A 21002-nucleotide genomic window follows, 5' to 3' on the forward strand; every position below is an offset into this window, starting at 1 on the left:
AAGTCACTAGATATGCACTCACTGATAAGTGGNTATTAGCCCAGAAACTTAGAATACCCAAGATACAATTTGCAAAACACAAGAAAATCAAGAAGAAGACCAACATGTGGATACTTCATTCCTCCTTAGAATAGGGAACAAAATACCCATGGAAGGAGTTAAAATAAAATTTTAAAAAAGATTTATTTATTATCATATATAAGAACACTGTAGCATCTGAGGGTGTCAGTTCTCATTATGGGTGGTTGTGAGCCACTGTGTGGTTGCTGGGATTTGAACTCAGGACCTTCAGAAGAGCAGTCAGTGCTCTTACCTGCTGAGCCACCTTGTCATCTGGTGCTAGTAAATTTTATTCTCTCCTGTGCCTGGTGCCTGGACACTGTAATCTTTCTGCTGTGTCTGGCATTCCAAGAGGCACAGCACATGTAGACTTAGTCCTCTCTGTCAGGTTCTTTGTCTCTAGAAAACTTACTCCATTGTCCTCTCAATCATCTCCAGATGACAGGGCACTAGAGACACTTTGAGAAAGCACTTCCAAAACAAAAAACCAACCAACCAAACAAAAACTTGTGATTTATTTCCAGTCTATGTCAACAGAAACCTGGAAATGTGTATGAATATCAACAGCAGGGATAAAGAGGAGCAATGTTAGGTTAGGCTGAATGCGTGGACATGAATTTACAAAGGAGAAATTCATCATTGTAGATAGTGTGTGCTAGTTCTTGTGGCTACAGTAGCTCTCACGTTTTTCATGCTTACTTGATTCAGCCCTAAAGCCTAAATGTCCCTACAGTAAATAAAATTTAAATGACCTTTTCTTAGTTTAGTGTAGAAAAATTACAAAATGGATGTGTTTTGTCAACTCTTTGGTATAAGAAAAATGTGCGGATCAAACCAATTGTGAAAGGTGAACAGTTTGTTTGAACATAGTGGAACATACACCCCAGTGGCATGGTAGGGCATCTTTTGGGTATATGACCAAGAGTAGGATAGCTGGATCTTCAGGTAGATCTATTTCTAATTTTCTGAGGAATTTCCTGATTGATTTGCAGAGTGTCTGTACCTGTGTACAATTCCAACAGAAATGGAGGAGTGTTCCTCTTTCTCCACATCCTCACCAACATGTCCTGTCACCTGAGATTTTGACCTTAGCCATTCTGATTGGTGTAAGATTAAATCTCAGAGTCATTTTGATTTGCATTTCCTTGATCACTAAGGACTTTGAACATTTCTTTAAGTGTTTCTCAGACATTGGAGATTCCTCTGTTGTTAATTCTCTGTTTAGTTCCATATCCCATTTTTTGATTGTGTTGTTTTTGTTTTGTTTTGTTTTGTTTTTTGGTGGTTAGCTTCTTGAGTTCTATATATATTTTGGAAATTAGTCCTCTATCAGATGTGGAGTTAGTGAAGATTTTTTTTCCAATCTGTAGGTTCCTGATTTGTCCTATTACTATGTCCTTTGCCTTACAGAGGCTTTCCAGTTTCATGAGGTCCCATGTATCAAATCTTAAAACATGGGCCACTGGAGTTCTGTTTAGGAAATTTCTCCCTATGCCAATGAGTTCAAGGCTCTTTCCCACTCTACTCTCTCTTCTATTAGATTGAGTGTATCTGGTTTTATGTGGAGGTCCTTGACCCACTTGGACTTGAGCTTTGTGCAAGGTGACAAATATGGATCGATTTTCATTTTTCTACATAGAGATTTCCAGTTAGACCAGCACCATTTATTGAAGATGCTTTCTTTTTTCTATTGTATATTTTTGGCTTCTTTGTCAAAGTGTGTGGTTTTATTTCTGGGTCTTCAATCCATTGATCAACATGTCTGTCTCTGTACCAATACCATGCATTTTTTTAAATCACTATTGCTCTGTGTTATAGTTTGAGGTCAGGGATGGTGAATCCCCTAGGAGTTCTTTTACTATAAGAATTGTTTTTTCTGTTTTGTTTTTTGTTTTTGTTTTTTTTTTGCCTTTCCAGATAAATTTGAGAATTATTCTTTTCATGTCTTTCAAGAATTGTGTTGTTATTTTGATGGGGATGGTGTTGAATCTGTAGATTGCCTTTGGTAAGATCGCCATTTTTACTTTGTTAATTCTGGCAATCCATGAGCATTGATCTCATGGATTGAGATCTCTCCATTTTCTGAGATCTTCTTCGATTTCTTTCTCGAGAGGCTTGAAGTTATTGTCATACATATCTTTCACTTTTTTGCTTAGAGTTACCCCAAGATATTTTATATTATTTGTGGCTATTATGAAGGGAGTTGTTTCCCTAATTTCTTTCTCAGCCTGTTTATCATTTGTATAAAGGAAGGCTACTGATTTATTTGAGTTAATTTTATAACCAGCCACTTTGCTGAAGTTGTTTATCAGCTGTAGAAGTTCTCTGGTAGATTTTGGGGGTCACTTATATATACTATCATATCAACTGCAAATAATGATACCTTAACTTCATTGCCAATTTATATCTCCTTGATCTCTTTTTGTTGTCTTGTTGTTCTGCCTAGAACTTTGAGTACTATACTGAACGGATATGGGGAGAATGAGTACCTTTGTCTTACCCCTGATTTTAGTGAGATTGCTTCAGCTATCTCCCCATTTAATTTGATATTTTCTGTTGGTTTGCAGTAAATTGCTTTTATTATGTTTAAGCCTTAAATTCCTGACCTCTCCAATAACATGAAGGGGTGTTATATTCTGTCAAATGCTTTTTCAGCATCTAAAGAAATGATCATGTGATTTGTTTCTTTGAGTTTGTTTATATAGTGGATTATGTTAATGGATTTTTGTATATTGAACCAACCTTNTATCCCTGGGATGAAGCCTACTTGATCGTGGTGAATAATCATTTTGATATGTTGAATTCAGTTTACAAAAATTTTATTGAGTATTTTTGCATTGATATTCATAAGTAAAATAGGTCTGAAATTCTCGTTTTTGTTGCTTCCTTGTGTGACTTAGGTATCAGATATATTGTGGCTTCACAGAATGAATGTTAGCTTTCATAGAAAGGTAGTGTCTTAGTCAAGGTTTCTATTCCTGGAATAAAACATCATGACAACGAAGCAAGTTGGGGAGGAAAGGGTTTATTCAGCTTACACTTCCACACTGCTGTTCATCACCAAGGAAGTCAGGACTGGAACTCAAGAAGGTCAGGAAGCAGGAGCTGATGCAGAAGCCATGGAAGGATGTTCTTTACTGGCTTGCTTCNCCTGTCTTGCTCAGCCTACTCTCTTATAGAACCCAAGACTACCAACCCAGAGATGGCACCACCCACAAGGGGACCTCCCCACCCCCCACAGTTTGATCACTAATTAAGAAAATACCTTACAACTGGATCTCGCAGAGGCATTTCCCCAACTGAAGCTCCTTTCTCTGTGATAACTCCAGCCTGTGTCAAGTTGACACAAAACTAGCTAGTACAGGTAGTTTTCCTTTTGTTTCTATTTTATGGAATAGTTTGAGGAATGTTGGTATTAGGTCTTCTTTGAAGGTCTAGTAGGATTCTGCACTAAAAACATCTGGCCCTGGGCTTTTGCTTTTGTTTGTTGTTGTTGTTGTTCATGGTGGCCTTGTTTGTGATAGCCAGAAAACTGGAAACAACCTAGATGTCCCATAACAGAAGAATGGATACAGAAATGTGGTTTATTTACAAAATTGAATACTATTCAGCTAGTAAGAAGAGGACAATCTGAGTTTTGTAGACAAGCAGATGAATCTAGAAAATATCATCCTGAGTGAGGTAACTTAGACCCACATGTATGGTATGTACTTACTAGTAAGTGGATATTAGCAAAAAAAAAAAAAAAAAAGCAAAATACCCAGGATATAGCCCACAGAACTCAACAAAGGTTAGCAAGCTGAAGGGCCCAAGTAAGGACACCTCAGTCTCACTTGGGAGGGAGAAGAAAGCAATCACAAAAGGGGGAGGGAGGGAGGGATCTGGGTAGGAAAGGGACAGAGAGGGGAAGGGGGTAACATGATCAGGTATTGATTGGGCAAGGGAAAATGACTGAAGTCCTGAGGGCCAGCAGAAAGAATGGAAACAGGCAACCTTGGGAGGTAGAAGGTGGGAACACCCTCCAGAAGGTACCAGAGACCTGGGAGGTAAGAGACTCTTAGGACTCAAAGGGAGGGACCTTAGATAAAAAGCCCTACCGTGGGGCAAGGGAACTTGTAGAGCCCACCTCCAACAGAAAGACAGGATATCAAGTAGGGGATGGGGTTGCTATCCCGCAGTCAAAAACTCCGGCCCATAATTGTTCCTGACTGAAAGAACTGCAGGGATAAAAATGGAGAAGAGCCTGAGGAAAAAGAGGTCCAACCACAGGCCCAAAATGGCAGCCAGTTCAAGGGGAGGCCCCAAGGCCTGACAATATTAATGAGGGTCTATCATGACTGCCCTCTGAAAGACCCAACAAGCAGCTGAAAGAGTCAGATGCAGACATTCACACCCAACCAATGGACGGAAGCTGCTGACCCCTGTGGTAGAATTCAGGAGAAGCTGGAAGAAGCTGAGGAAGGAGGGTGACCCTGTAGGAGGACCAACAGTCTCAATTAACCTGGACTCCCAAGATCTCTCAGACACTGGATGACCAACCAGACAGCATATACACCAGCTGATATGAGGCCCCCCAACACATATACAGCAGAGGACTGCCGGGTCTGGGTTCAGTCAGAAATGATGCATCTAACCCTCAAGAGACTGGAGGACCCAGGGCGTGGGGAGATCTGGTGGGGTGGGAGTTGGGGGGGTGGAGACATCCTCATAGATATGGGGAGGGGAGGAGATATGGAATGTAGAACAGTCAGAGGATGAACTGGGAGGGGGATAAAATCTGGATTTAAAAAAAATGATTAAATGAAATTTAAAAAAAAAAATCAATCTATATCCCAGTCAAGTACCTAGGATATATATTGCTATGTAAAATGGAGCAATACATACATTCTTACTTTGAGAATTTCAATTAATAGTTAGGAATGGATTTTAGAAGCGTGATAACTCCAGGCAGTTCTGTGAGTTAAAACAGGACTCTTGTTTTTCTTCCAACTACCAATGAAGTGAAAGTTCATTAAAAAAAAAGTTTGAGCTCTTGATTTTGGATGGTTCAGCCTAAGGTCACATGGGCCCATAGACTTTGAATAACTTGATCTGGGAAAGACTTATAAATAAGCAATGAAGTCCTGTCACGGCCTGACTGTGAGGCTGTGGGACATGGAGTAGATGGCATCAGCCTGAGGTTCATGGAATCTGATCCTACCTTGAGACAAAGCCAGTATGAGCTGAAGAAATACGAGAGAACCCAGAAGCTAAGGACTTTTCTCCTTCCTGTATACCGATAGGATTTTGTGTTTCCTAAAGCTTATGGGGCTCATTGTTGAGTGGTCAGATGGTAACTAGAACTTGGTGGCCTGCTAGGATAGGTCAAGCATTCAATCTCCACTGAATCCCAAGAAGAAGAAGCTAGAATGTGTTTGTTTGTCAAAGAGCATTGACATTTGTGAATGAGAAAATAAGTGAATTCCAGCATATGATCGATGAACAAGCTTTAGCAGCAAGCTAAATGGCACATAAAACCTTCCTATGTGTCACACACATCCCAAGCACCATGGGTTATGTTTAAAATTATAAAGCTGTTTGCATATCAGCCTAGATTATTTCAAAGACTTTCTTCTGAGTTTTCATAAAACCTGAGATACTTGTAATGAACCTTAGTAGTACAGCCAAATAAGGTATATATGGTTTTAAGAGATCTCAAAACAACAACTATTTTGTTTTCTGGAAGTGGGAAGAAATGAAATATATATATATATATATTCATGCATGTATATATGTAGAGGTTGAAGGTTGACCTTGGATGCCATTCACTGAAGCCATCAGTCTTGGAATTTTTAGACAGTGTCTCTCAATGGGACCAAGGACCTGGCAATTATGCTAGGCTTACCCGTCAATGAATTGCAGGGACCTTCTGTCTCCATCTCTCCAGTGCTGCGATCACAGATGTGTGCTATCAGACTTGTAATTTTACATTGTCGCTAGGGATCAAACTTATATCGTTATGTTTTCATAACAAGTGGTTTAGTTGGGGAAGGTTGTTATGTCCCATTCCTCTGTTCCAGTCTCTACTGGTTTACAGTACTAAATGCAACTTCCTGCCTGTGAAGTGAGCCCACCATACAGCAGCAGGTTACACTCATAACTGTTTTGCCAATATTGCACAAATAGGCACATCTTGCCTGGCATGTAGTCATTTCAAAATATTGGTGATAATTCTCTACTGGAAGTTTATATCTTGTCAAATACTAGCTTCAACATTCAGGGTAAACTGAGGCAGGGAGTAGGGTTGGACGTTTACTGGGCCTACAAATTGATCTGGGGTAGGGGACAGTGAAAAAGTCTTTGTAAATGCCTTGGGGACATGAAAAAGAAAAAAAGAAAAGAAAAAAGAAAAAGAAAAAAGGAATAGAAATGGGGAAAGAATCACAGACACACACACACACACACACAGAGAGAGAAACACACACATACACTTCAATAAGCTCCAACAACTAAACACATACGTACATACATACATACATACATACATATTCACACATTGGGTGAATGGAGCAAAGCTCCAACAAGCAAGCTATAATAACTTTATATTCTTTTCTCTTACAGCTTATATATCCCAGCAGAATCTGCCAAGCAGTACAGAAATCACAAAATGGGGTTACATTCTATTTGTCTTAAAGGGAATAATTAAAATGAGTATATGTAGAAAAATATGTACCCTAATACCCTCACATGATCAAATATTTTATGTATTATATGAACTAAAAAATTATTCCCAAGAATCCACATACATTTGTAACTAAGCAACGTATTATAGATTAACAAAGTGTAAGCAAGCAAGGTAATTTTCTCAGCCAGTTTCTTTTCCTGGCAGAGTGCAATTTGTGGTTACAAAGAAAGGATCAATCATTTTATTATTATTTATCTTAAAAAGTAATCTTATAAAAAATGTTAAGAGACTTACAAATCTAAACTTTTATATGACAATTAGTGATTTCTACTTTAAATCCCCATGGTACAGATCTGCTCATTAACAATTTTTTATTAAATCATATCAGGAAACTGAGGGCAAAAATGGTTACAAGAAATCGATCATCAGCCCAGCTTTAGCCAGAGAGCATGTCAGTCAACTGTCAGGCTGCCATCGTTCTTGTTCCCTGACCTTAAGCTTATCCCTCCCTCACTAAGGTACCAACCAAAGAGCATACACAGGCTGGGCCGAGTCCCCAGGCACATATGTAGCAGAGGACTGCCTTGTCTGTCCTCAGTAGAAGAGGATGAGCCTAGTCCAGTAGAAACTTGATTCCTCCGGGAAGCAGAATTCCTTGTGTGGGGATGAGCACCCTCTCAGAGGCAAAGGGGAAGAGGGATGGGGGAAGAACTCTGCAAGGGGGAGCTGGGAGGTGGGCAGCATTTGAGATGTAAATAAATAAAACTATTAATAATAATACAAAGCAAACAAATAAAATATCCCTTCATCAATAATCAAAAGTGGGCCTTTCTGAAGTCTAAATTGTTCCCTAAGATTTTCTACATCAAAGCCACTAGCAAAAGTCATCTTAACAACTTCACTAACAATCTGCATCTCTGCATTCTTTCCAAGGGTAGTGGTTGAGTCATTCATCTGCTCCAACAGCAATGCTTTAAAAAGTTCATTCATTAATATTGCAGGTACCGATGACATTGCCCAGTGAGGGGCTGGAAACCCTCTGAGAGTTTCCATACAACACCTAGATTATGAAGGATGTGATCTGAGCGCAGCAAGCAGACTGAAACCCCACAGCAGGATGAAGCTCTCAGGACACACCATCCTCGAGGCTCCGCCTCTCCAGGCATACTCAGAATGGTGGTGCTAACCAATGGGCCCCATTCCATGAGCTCTAAAGCCGTTTTTTTGCTCTTCCTTTTGCATGACTCCCAACAATATCCTGTTTTCTAGACCTGTAAGTGCCAGCCAGCAGGGAAAGAGCTTCTAGCTCAGCCCCAACCTTACTTCTCTCTGTCCTGTAGCCAAAACATACATTGATTGCAGGCATACACATTTATCATCCAATTCTGGTTCACAGCCCAAAGCAGTTGCAATAGCCTTATAGCTTAGGTGACCTTAATAGTCTTCCTGAACAACAACCCAGGGGGAGATAGTCTATCCTTGGCACCGAGATTCCTTTTACTTAACAACTGTTTGGCTCCTGGGAATGTCCTTTGGCCCACACGTATGGCATCTTTGTTGAAATTTGTGGTTTGCTGTTTTCCTGGTTTGTTTCCTTCAGATGATTTTTCAAAATAATTTTTTTAAACAAAAAGTAGCAAGCTCTGTGAAGACCCACTGTTATAAGGGCGTGTGTCAGTTGTTGGACAACTATGGGTATTCTAAAAATAAGCTTTAGCCAGACCTAATGAAGCATTAACATATGTCATCACTTATATAAATTTATTCTCACAAAAGCAATGTTGGGCACAGCAGCATGGATGAGAGACATTGCCTGTTCCAGCCCTCTACAATTCATAGACATTTTCCATGGACCATCCTGTTTTCTCATTCTAAGGTACTGATGCTGCCATAGGGCCAGGGCTCCTTCTGGTCTTAGGGTCTTGGTGAATCTGGATTGTACTGTTGGGCCCAGACCAGATCCAAGAGGGAGTAGGGTTGTGTTCCGCCTAGCTGTACATATCCCTGGAACTGGCACCACACATCTGTCAGGGTGTGCACGTATACCATACTCTAGGAAAACTGCCTACTCCTCAGACACGGCTTGGTCTTTTTAAAAACCTTTATTGTTTTCTCAGTGATGCCCTTTGTGGATGTTTGTTGGATGTTAACATCTTCCAGAAATTCACCAGCTTAGTATTTGAGCTTCTGTCCATATATTCCTCTAGGATTTCTGTCTTGTCACAATTCTTGTAGCATTTATCTTGGAGCGTCAAGGGCAGACTCCCTGTGAGTTCTCTTTTTCTCATTCCTTCTTAATTGTTCTAGGACTTTACAAACATTTTTCATACTGCACAAAGTTTTCAGATCTGTAAAAGATGCTTCTGCCTTTTAGGGACCCCTGACCATCATGGAACTTAGCAAAGCCTCTTAGGTTACATTGACAGTCCTGAAATCATCACTGAACTAACATCTTTCTTAAGTCACTGTGAATACAGTTAGGTCCTGCAGTGCGTTGAACATGAGACTCTGTCCCTGTTTCAGCAATGCCCCGCCCTCTTTGCCCTCTTGTCTTCCAATGAAGATGTCGGCCAGTGATATCAAGTGTCTTTAATGTCTCATAGGAGCCAGTTTTGTCATTTCCATCGACCCATCTGTCATTATGGAGGCTTTGGCTCAAGGAGTGGTGTATAGCTTTATTACTGTTTCTTTGTTTCCTTGGATCTTGAATGACAACACCCACCCCCATGCCCTACTGCCTCACATGACAGACTGTGAGAAGCTATTTCATTGCTTGTTTAAAATTCCAACTCAGCCTTTAATCTCAGGACTTGAGAGGCAGAGGCAGGTGGATCTCCATTAGTTTGACGCTAGCCTGCTCTATGGAATGAGTCTAGGACAGTCTGGGCTCTGTAAACCCTGTCTTGAAAACACACACACACACACACACACACACACACACACACACACACACACTCACACATACCACCACCACCAACAACAACAACACCAACAACCACAATCAAATAAGCAAAAGAGTCCCAACTCAAGCAGTTTAGATTCAGCAAAAGTTCTGGTTCTCATTAGTTTCCTGTACTGGACCCCTATTAAGACCCCTCCATCAACATGGGGAATCATGACCACCTACCTCACTCTCTTCCTCTCCACTGTCTGAGTCTTCACCTGAATTCCAGGTTTATGAGTCCCAAGAAGGGCTCCTTAATATGGATCCAACTTATATTCTCTTTCATGTTGCATTTTCAGTTAGAAGAAATAGAAATATAGTACATGTTTCATTTTTCCCTTTTCCATATTTCCTGCCAAATAAGAGGTTAACACAGAGGATTAAAATCTAGGCTGTTTTCATTTTATAATCCCTTCCTTACTGGAACAATTTCTCTCCAGGAATTGAGGCTCAGTTGCACATCCTATTACCCACAACACAGGCCATGCAAATAAAGCCACATTCTGTTTATGACCCCTTCCCATAGGTGATACTTTTAAAAGTTGTAATTTATTCTTTGCTTCACCATATGGTTTGGAGACTTCCTTATATTGGTGTGTTGCCTTTCATTTATCAAGGAGGCATGTCACCCCCATATCAAACAGAGGAAGACAGCCTCCTTAGGAACTTTCCTTGGAGACACTCCACTCCCAAATGCTTTGACCTTGCTTGTGTGCCCCACCCACTCATTGCAGGGAGTAATGCAATCACCATTAAAGCAAAGATGCATACCATCCTATAGCACATGGGGATGGGCAGCAATATCTGCTTGTCTATGCATATACTCCACCCTCATAGAACTCAGCTTGGGTTTGCTGTCTAACATCATCGCAGAGGTCATATGCTTCACTCCACCTCAACATATCCCTAGTTATGTAAGTTCCTAGTCAGACACCAATTGTGTTGTATAATCTTCCCTGAGAGTTAAAAAATGTCAGTGCACCCTGATAGGGTCCCAATGACAAGCCAAGAAGACAATCCTACCTAAGTTTAGCTTAGTGAAGCATTGAGTTACAGGAGCATGAAAGAGTCAACTGCAGCCGCATGCTGACACCTTACCCTAACAGATACAAACTCATGAAAGCTGTATCCCTGGAGGTCCTACAACAGCTTCAGGCAGATAACGTCCTGCCCCCAGCCATTGTGTAATTGCCTCTGTAACCTTGGGGAGAGGCTTTTCAAAACTTGTAAATTTCAGTTGCTTTTGGGTCTTGCAAGTTGTGTTTATCTCCTGATCCCTGTCAGGGCCTTTTTCTCTCACCAAGAGGGATTCTTTCAACTCAGAGGAAGTAGACATAAAATAGCATAAAATAAGAAAAGTCTCAAAAAGTCACTGTCTGGCGCCCTAGTTTGGGGAGTAAATGGCAAAGAGAGATGGAAAAGAAGGATAAAGAACTCTGTCTTAGTTAAATTTATAGATCTCAACTTCTAATGCTTACATTTTATAGCCAGTAAATTGCTGTCCAAGGATGGCAATTCTAAGGCAACTTAATGTTTCCCTTCACAAAATGTGTTGTCTTGTCTTAATGCACACTGCAACTGAAATCATTTTTATACAGGAAATGTAGAATTAGCCAGCAATAAACTGGGCAATGCACTTCATTTTCTTAACTATTTGAACTCTATTTTAAATGCATGAATTTCTCCGAGGTGTTTATTTTAATAACACTGTTTACTACTGATCACAATGTCATCATCTTAATGCACCACATATGTGAGGCTAATAAAAATGAGGTGACCATTTGTGTGATCTGGAATAATCACTTGAGACTCTGTGAGACACAGTAACTTCAATAACATAAAAGCTTATTTATACACACACACACACATACACACACACACACACACACACACACATGTTGATCTCAAAAATTTCAAGGGGTAGAAAGGTGGTGGTAGAAAGGTTGCATTGAGTAGAGAATGATAATAGAATAGATAAAACGTAAGTACAGAGGTGGAATAATAGTAGCAGAGAAGCTTAAGCAGGGGAGATCAGGGAGGAGAGCATTAACCTAAGGAACAATATACATGAAAAAGACACATGGAAATCTTGCATCGCGCAGCTCAGTCTTAAAAAATAACTGGAGGGGCTGGCAGAGCACATGTGAATGGGAATCCTGGGGTTTGACAATTTACACAGGGGCAGAAGTGGGGGATCTTGGAGAGTAGAAGGTGAGAAGTGAATTAACCAAAACTAAGAATTTACCAAAAAAAAAAAAAAAATCCAAGAAACCTACTAACTTCAATTTATAATATCTGTTTTAAAAATTGACTTCAAATGGAGGCACACTATATGAAAATACAACTCTGTTTCCAGAAAATATGGACTACTAAATAAAATTGCAGTACCAGACCTGAGTACCATGAACTATTGGTCAGGGAGGACCAACTGCCAACAAAGCAATACAAGCTATTGCCCTTGCTCTTGGTTAGCCACCATAACTAAATGGAAAGATCCCATTTCTGAAGATGTCGTACATTTTGGTTGTAGGACATAGAGAAACCAATCTCAAATTGACAGGGAAATTCCTCCCTGTTGTCTAGTGTTCATAGTGCCAGAATGTGCTCTTCATAACTCTGGAAGGAAAGGCATTAATTATCTTACCCCATGCTGGACCCTGTGTGCTCCAATACCAGTCTGCCCAGCAAGATATTACTATCAGTACAATCATGGCATGACTGTTATGAGGTAACCATCTGATTTCTGATGAGATTTGAGGCCTGCTCCACAGAACAGCATCCATGCTTGTACAGTACTATAAACCTTGTCCAAGGCCCATGGCTGTGTCACCCTAGGCTATGTTATCAAATTGCTTTCTAAATGTTTGTTTATACTATGGGCCTGGGTCACTGTCAACCTTGACCAAAACTGTTTCTTTTAAAAGTCAGCAGCACCTAAAGAAGAGACTTTTAACTGGTCAAAGTGCTGATAATAGGAGACACTGAGCACCCAGCCTTACATGGGACATCTTTGGTAGCTTCCGCACAGCAGCTTGGGGAACACTGGGTATAGGAGGGAGGAAAATTGCAAATGCCAGGAGACTGGGAAGGCAGCTGTTGCACCCATGAGCTCATAGTAGCTATAGTCCCACACAGGAGCATGCCTGTCAAGTGTGGGGGAGATAGGATCTCCTGAGACCCATGCTAGCTGAGGTACTGTTGGCAATTGATTGCACCTGGAAAAGGAGATTTTTTTTGTCCTTTTGGGATATGGTGTGGCTACTAGCAGGTTGCTCAGGCTCCAGTAGATGAACACATACCCATGCTCATATGAGTAGCACTAACTGAACCCAGTACTGTACAGGGGACTGAGAATAGAATTGGAGGAGAAAATGGTGGTGTGTATGTGATCATAATATATTAAATACAAGTATGAAATTCTCAAAGAGTAAATTTCAAGTTAGTGGTCTAATAAAATAAAGGGAGGAGGAGGAAGAAGAAGGAGGAAGAAGGAAGAGAATGAAGATGGAGGAGGAAGAAAAAGGAGGAGGAGGAGGAGGAAGGAGAAGAAAGAAGAAGAGAAGAAGAAGAAGAAGAAGAAGAAGAAGAAGAAGAAGAAGAAGAAGAAGAAGANGAGGAAGGAGAAGAAAGAAGAAGAGAAGAAGAAGAAGAAGAAGAAGAAGAAGAAGAAGAAGAAGAAGAAGAAGAAGAAGAAGAAGAAGAAGAGGAAGAGGAAGAGGAAGAGGAAGAGGAAGAGGAGGAGGAGGAGGAGGAGGAAGAGGAAGAGGAAGGGAGGGGAGGAGGAGGAGGAAGAAGAAGGAAGGAGAGGAGGAGGAGGGGGGAGGAGAAAGGCAAAAGAAAGCATTTACAACCTCTAAATCTCAGGTTAAATCTCAGGTTTAGTTCTTCCTGTATTTTAGAATCAATTTAAAAAAACATGCTAAATATAGTGTCACATGCCAATATTCCAGCTACATGGTTGAGTGATACTAGAATATCATGCGTTCAACTCCAGCTAGTGTAATAGAGTGAGAGTCTGCCTGAAAAACATGAACAGATATGCAAACAAACAAGCAATCAGACCCATGAGATTGGGCACTCTCCAAGGAAAAGAGCTTCAGTTTTCATGCAAGGGTAAAGGTTGAAAATTCAAGATCAGGAGGGCCCCATCTGTTCAACTTCTGTTGTCAACCTTCTGGCTTTGTCAAAGCACAGCAGATGGTATCATGTGACAGGCCACACGTGTGAGAGAGGGGTCACACAATGAGAAGGAGGAGAAGGAAGCCTCAGAGAAACACCAAGCGTGCTCCTTGCAACACTCCATGCTTGTGAGAAAGAATCATTCCTGTGAGACCCAACCCACTTTACAAAATCAGCATTTGCCTCCTCCAGCGTGGCGCCTCCATGGCCCCATCCTCTCTAGTGAAGCTGTATCTTTTTAAGACTCACCGTTACTACTGCGACATCAATGGACAAGCGCCTAAGCCAACAACCGCTGAGGGACAAATGATAGCGCAAGGCTACCACCCAGCCATGAGTGGGGCAGCCGGCATGGCCCGTCCACTTAGGACTGCAACCCGTCCATTTGTAACTGTGTCAAGCCCAGCCTTTGGTAGAGCTTGGCAGGAGGGAAAGGGAGTGTTTAAGCCCCGGGGTCCTTGATGCTGCCTGCTTGTTTTCATTCATTCATTTAGCAAAGCAAGGGATGTAATGTTTAGCACGTGAAAAAGAAAAGTTACAAATATTTCCTTAGAAATAACGCTCCTAGCAAATTCAGAAAACCAAACCCCAGACCCAGAGCTCAAGTCCCCTGTTCCTCCAGCAATAATGGAGAAATAATCTCATTTGTACTGTGCTGAGAACTAAGTCAGGATGGTCGAAAGCCAAGCTGTTTTTAATTCACTTGACAAGTTACAGTTTTCCCTTTAACTCCACCCCTTCCCCTAAGAAACAGTGGAAAGAGAATTGGATTAAAAATTAGACACTCTGGTTCCAGCTCTACATCTCTTAAATGAGCTACTGAGTCTGTGATTCATTTCCCTCATCTACAAAAGAAGAATAGCAGCGTGCCGCACGTTACCGTATGTTATGGAAATGTATACCACATCAGTACCCTAGCCCTCATTCATTCCATCTGGAATAAAATCATTAAGGCTTGTAAACCATTGTTTAAACTTAGTCAGAAAACCAGCCTAGAGGAACGCATTTCTGATGCCTTCTCCTTTCCTAGCTCTCAGCAAAAACATCCCGAGCAGCATTTGGTCATCCCTGATGAATGTGTCTCAGCCACCTTAACGCCGTTCTCTGAAGCCTGCAAGCTTATTACACAAGCACTGCTGCTAAGTTTTCAGAAGCTCTTTAATGAAAAACCAAACACCAGAACTAAAGCATTCACTCTCGCTTATTAAAGAGCTGGGGAGGGTTGGGAGGTGTGTGTTCCCTCGTTGTGAAGACGGGGAACAAGACTTCTGGGAAGGGTCACTGAGAAAAGCATGTCAGATCATTGTGAAAATCCATGCCTTCTGGGGCAACCCCCTTCTACTCCAAGTCAGAATCGTCCTTCACGCCGTAGGGCTAATGCTCTGTCATGCTTGAGGTTCCTTTCCCTCAATCAGTGCCTTCATCATTTCTTGCTAATGTTTCTCAGCTTTATACTACTTTCTTCTCCCCTCCCAGAAGCAGGCTGTTTGTCTGGTAGAAATTATGGAACCTGCAGAGTCAAAGTATTTGCACCAGAGCAGTGAAACCCACCAATTATGGAAAAGGTCAGATTCCTTTAGGGGCAATGGTAACAGAATAATGAGAGCCACCCTGGGGGATAACATAGGATTTTTCCCCAAACTCTGCATCAAGTTACTGTGTTATTAGGCAGTTAGAACCATTTTCATCCAATTTCAGTAAAATAAGTGAGGCGAGCAAGATGATTTTACAGCCCCCTTCATATTGGGCGTTCAGAATGACAGGTATGTATTATGTCACCGCAACAAAGACTTGTGTGTGCACTGAGAACAAGTAGAGCTACAACCAAGAAATTTGAAGTGGTAGCCATTTGATATGTATTTTGGATTTTATTTGCCAGATATCAAACAAGTTCAAACAGACTTTTGTGTGTGGTCTCAGCTTGTCTCACTGCCTATCATGCATTCCTCTCTTCCTGAAATGTCTCTGACAGCGCGTGTCTTCTAGAACCCAGGAAATTACTGGGTGTGGAGCTTCACTCAATAACTGGTTTTTTTTTGGCCTTGTACACTGGAACATAAATGAGAAAGGAGAGTGGACATAATGGCACACACCTATAATTCCAGCAGTGGGGAAGCTGAAGCAGGAAGATTGCAAGTTGAAGGCCAGCCTTTGGCTAATCAAACCATACCCACCCCACCCAACAAAACAAACACACACACACACACACACACACACACACACACACACGCACACAAACAAGAGTTGCTGATACAGCCTGGTACTGAGGGCTAAAGACCTTGTTTGTTCTTCTTTAATAAATAGAAAGGAAAAAATAACCTGCATTTGTATCAAGGACAAATATTCAGTGTGTCAGAATAAACAAACCTAACAAAGGGGTTAATGCTTCTTGTTCTCTGTAACTGTGAGCCCATGATTGGAGGGCAGTAAATTAGACCCTGCCAAGAGCTTGATGCAATGAAATGAAGAAAGCTAGAATGGATAGGTTCACAAGGTTCATGCTTCGGTGGTTATTAAACTCATACTAACATACTGGGCCTTTCTGGTCTCTCACCACATAGTGAACACTAATGTCATCTTCCCATGTCAAATCAAGTACTGAAGAATTTTATCAATTAGTAAATAGAAATTAGTTTCACTTAACAGTGAAGTTCATATATCATATACTTCTTTCAATGAACACTAACAAACTACTATGTATCATACACCATGTGAGGGATGAGAGAGAGGACTGTCCAGGGTTAACAGTATGGGTTGTTATTGCAGAGGACCCCCGTTAGATTCTCAACACCCACAATGGATGACTCACAACTACCTGTAACTACAGCTGCAGGCATATCCAACACTTTTGGACTCTGCAGACCCCAGCAGAAATACACACACACACACACACACACACACACACACACACACACACACACACACCATTCAAAATAAAATTCATTTTATGATGCAACACTGTATGAGGCATTGCTTGAACATATGTTTGCCCAAAAGAAGTTCATCTGTGAATGGCAACTCTCCCACACACACATAAAACTGTAGGAAACAGTAGAAGAAACCATGTAAGCAGCATGGCAGAGATGCATTAAGCAATCAGAGAAGGTGCCTTTCGATTGACAGCACAGAACAAGAAATTTATGAGGCAAGAAGCATGTAAAATGGGGCTTAAAGGCTGCCTCGGGTCTGGCTCATGGAGACTGGGAAAAACAAAGACCCTTGTCTTAGCCACAGCTAGAAAATATATCACATGGCAATACAATTTTAATGCTAGCATTTAACAGGAGCTGGGGCTCTCATCTGACCCTAAGAACATTAAAGGCTTGATAAAGCAAAGCCTTGGCATGCTGGGGGTGAGCATGGAGGTTCGTTGGCATGCATGTTCTTCTGATGGGGAAGCTAAGATTCAGAAAATAACGTTTGCCCACACTCACTCTCTGAAAGTTACAGCAGGTCCTTCAGGAGTGCTGAGGATTGAGAGGGGGAAGAAGGGAGTATCTGAGAGGATATTTGGTTTTATTTTATGTTTTGTGGCTAGATGATAAGCATCCAGAAGATTGGAGTAATCTTCCAGAAAATCCAATATAGGAGGAGCATGAAAAGTAAAAGGCAAAGGCCTCTGTATGTTTAAATAAAGCGAAACAGGATGATTATGTTCTTTGCGTACTTTTCTTTCTCACTAACTGCTAGGTTAGCATAGAAAGTAATGGTTTCATTAATGTATTTTCACACGGATGTGCCATTCTGAGGACTCCTCAGCTACCTCTGTCACTGTCAAGGTATAAAATGTCAGGGAAAACCAGAAGGGATGTGAGTCTCCTTTATTTACAACACCATCTCCTTAGAGAGCTGGGGCTGAAAGCCAGGCACTGATGTTCAAGAGCCTTATGGCATTGAAACATTCAGGAGCCTGTTTATGTACAGGCACACATCTGTGTAATTCTTGCCGATTCCCAGGCTGCTGTTAGGAGCTGACAATGAATGATGATGCTGAAAACATGGAGTCTCCTCTCGCTCATACAGTTCATTTGCTAACCAGAAAACAGTGCCCCTGCGTTCTTTTACATAATAAAGCGATCCCATCTCTCTGTAGTTTACTGGCAGCCAAGGTGCATAAGACAGTCAGCATAGATATATACTCTTTAAATGGACATGCACTGACACCCCCTGGATACCCGCCACAGAAGATGACCCCTACCTCCCAAGTGTATTTGTTTCCATAGAGATTAATACAACGGATGGATGGGGCACTCTCCCATCTTTTTCATCAGCTTCTCAGAAATTAGCATCCACAAAACCACATTCTTATTTAAAATGTGCTTTATTAGGCACAAATATTTCCTGCAAAATGTGAAGTTCTTCTTTGGTCTTTATTTGTTCCTTTAGTAAATTTTTACTATTCTTTTTATGCTCATTTTTTTATTTGGTTTGTTATACCAACCGCTGAGAGATAAAACACATGTTCCCTAAAGATGTCTATTCCAGTGCTCTATGAGTTAACAATATCTTAATCTTCATCTTGATCAGTCCCGTTTAATATGCAGTTTAATGATAATTATAGATGCAGTTTGTTGATCATTCATTATTGGAATTTTGCTTTTTATCTGAATCCTATGTTGCTAAAACCTAAAAGGCTTGAGATGTCTTCTCCACGATTCTGGGGTAAGGGTTTCAGGCGTTGACACCTCCAGTGCACTGAGGTGTCTGGTGGAGACTCCACACTTGTTTCTTGTGACCCAGATTTCCCAGGCTTCAGTTTTATAACAAAATGGATAACCTCCCCCTAGGAAAACAGGGAGTGTGCTTTTAAAATGGAGGCCGCTTTTTAGTCTTTTCCATATACAGAAAAATCATCAAAGAAGATATAAAACCAATGGTGTTTCTAGAGATAAATGTTCACACACAAACAAAACACAACGAATTTTAAAAGCTGAAAGTTTGTTTTACCTATTTAAACCAAGCTCTTTCCCACTTTTTTTGATTATTTTCTTTCCATTTTAAATATGTTTTATGTTTTGTGAATCAGCACAGTACAGAGTTAAGCACTTCAGCCTGCCTGCCCATAAATTCTAAAACGCATTTTGATAATCCTACAGCTATTTCCAAACATCTTTAACATGCAAAGGATGTTTATGGCAGCTGTTCCCAATAGCCATCATTTGGATACTTGTTTCAATTTATAGACATTAAAAGTTATTCAAGTTTTAAAGGAACAGTTATTTAAAGTCTAACTTTTATTACCACAGGGAATTTTCAATACACATTTGTGTAGGTGGGCATGTGTTTACAGAAACCACAACCTATGTTCATCACGTTTTTCTGAATAAAACAATTTACTAAATAAGAACTCAAACACTTGTTCTTCATAATTTCACCATAATTTTATTTTGTATTTACAGTCTTCAGTTTCTAACGCAGGGTCTAGTTGAGCATTGGGGTCCGGGAGTTAAGGAAGAGATATGGGATTCAGAGGAGAGGGATCAAGGGTCTGGCTAGGACAACAATATTAAAGCTAACAGGATGTGAATGTCTTCCAGAAGAAGTTCTTGCAGCCAGCTTTGCGTTCCCGGGGTGCCATTGCTGGGTTCGAGTTGGCAGACCTCTGCAGCTCCAGCCTCATCTCGTCCTGCTCAGCTGCCTGGGGCAAATCCTCAGGCTCCAGGGCATCGTTCTCTGTCTGGTTGGGCTCGGACAGCAGCTCTGCCAAGAAGTACTTGGCCAGTTCCTGGATAGGGCAGTGAGAAAAACAAAAGGAGGAATGGGAGAGAGGGGAAAATGTGGTTTGCGAATAAGATTTAATCACTCAAAACCCAATTTTCACAATAATATGGGTGATGTCTCTATATATTCATTAGATTATGCAGGGGGGAAAAAGCTTCCCCAAACGCAAGTCTTTCAGAAAGTGCTCTGACTTAAAACACAGAGAAATCACGGATGATAAGAAGTCATTTATAAATACATAGAATGCCAATAGTTTGTGCAGCTCTATTTTCCTGTGATGAGATATGAAGTGGACCTGAGATTTTGCTGAATTTTTTGAAAGGTAAAGCCAAAGCTCCCCATAAACTGAAGAGCCTCTTGCCCCAGGCTCAGTTTGTGAACTAACATTGCGTTTCAGCACCGGGGTCAGCAACCCTCTTGCCAGCACCAGGGATAGAGCCCAGTCTCTCCTACCTACTTTCTGAATTTTCTTGAAAGACAGGGAGGAACTTACCTACAAGGTGACCATCTGCGCTGATCAATTCTGAAAAAAGTAAGAGGGGACCCTAACTTCAAAAGTTTCCTTGGGAGCGTAGGGGCTGAGCGACTCTGAGAAGCGCCCGATAAACACCTGTCGCAGGGGCTGCAACAGGATTAAAGGGAAGGCTGGAGAATTCGCAAGGTGGACAGTCCTTACCTGTTTCCCTGTGGCAGCCGCCAGAGACTTCTGCAGAAACTGACGGAGTCTGGGGTCCGAGGGCGCGCCGGTGACACCGCCCAAAGCCAGGACGATGCAGAGCGCGGCCAGCGCGCACTGGAGACGGCAGGACAGCATCTTCCCTGCCTCAGGCAGCCAAGCTGGAGTGCTATGGGTCAGTCTAGCCGCAGGATCGCAGGCAGCAGCGACGGCTCCGGTAGCGTCTCCTTCAGCCGCTATCGAGCTCTCCCGGTCTCCCCCTTTTAAACTCTCTCTCTGACGTCAGCCAAGGAGGCGCCCCCAGATCTCACCAGTGCTTTTACGCACCATTAGCCTCGCAAAATCAATCACAGAAGTGAGGGGAGGCGACACGATCTAAAGTGGTTTATTTAAAAAAGAGAGAGAGAGAGAGAGAGAGAGAGAGAGAGAAAAGAAAGCCTGAACCCACGCAGGCACATGAAATTCTCCACGCCACAGAGACCAAACAATCTTACCTTCACTCAGTGACATGCCTCTCCCATATTTCAGCCACAGAGGAGCACACTTAATTACACAGAGACCACTCAGTCCGTGGCCAGCAATACATCATCACACTCAGTTGGGTACCTGTCATTGTACCCAGATTACTGGACTTGCATTCACCCTTAACTTATTGTATGGCAAGTGAGACTTAGAGCGATCTATCTAGGAACCGATCTTGGAATGAATTTGCAATTAAGGGGACTGAACTATATATTCTCTCCCTCCATCTCTTAAAG

At 41.5% G+C, this 21002-nt stretch overlaps 1 protein-coding gene and 1 pseudogene across 1 annotated transcript; one reads left to right on the forward strand and one right to left on the reverse strand.

Annotated features, from left to right (window-relative positions):
• LOC110330027 overlaps positions 1 to 15055 on the forward strand; it is a 16678-nt pseudogene extending 1623 nt beyond the window's left edge.
• A 4154-nt stretch (positions 15056 to 19209) lies between these two features.
• Sst (somatostatin) lies at positions 19210 to 20476 on the reverse strand. Its single transcript, XM_021209908.1, has 2 exons — positions 20245 to 20476; positions 19210 to 19572 (listed from the first exon to the last, which is right to left on the reverse strand). Exons 1-2 carry the CDS (start codon positions 20380 to 20382, stop codon positions 19360 to 19362), a joined length of 351 nt encoding a protein of 116 aa, XP_021065567.1. The 5' UTR covers positions 20383 to 20476; the 3' UTR covers positions 19210 to 19359.
• Between the last annotated feature and the right edge of the window lie 526 nt (positions 20477 to 21002).

This window comes from Mus pahari, chromosome 12 (assembly GCF_900095145.1).
Source record: "Mus pahari chromosome 12, PAHARI_EIJ_v1.1, whole genome shotgun sequence".
NCBI lineage: Eukaryota > Metazoa > Chordata > Mammalia > Rodentia > Muridae > Mus > Mus pahari.

Bases quoted from the DNA above. Each gene is read 5' to 3' on its own strand.
- Sst (XM_021209908.1), bottom strand. From the start codon at position 20,382: ATGCTGTCCTGCCGTCTCCAGTGCGCGCTGGCCGCGCTCTGCATCGTC. The intron at 19,573-20,244 runs GTAAGGACTGTC...TGCCCTATCCAG, and splicing joins CGGCTGCCACAGGGAAACAG to GAACTGGCCAAGTACTTCTT.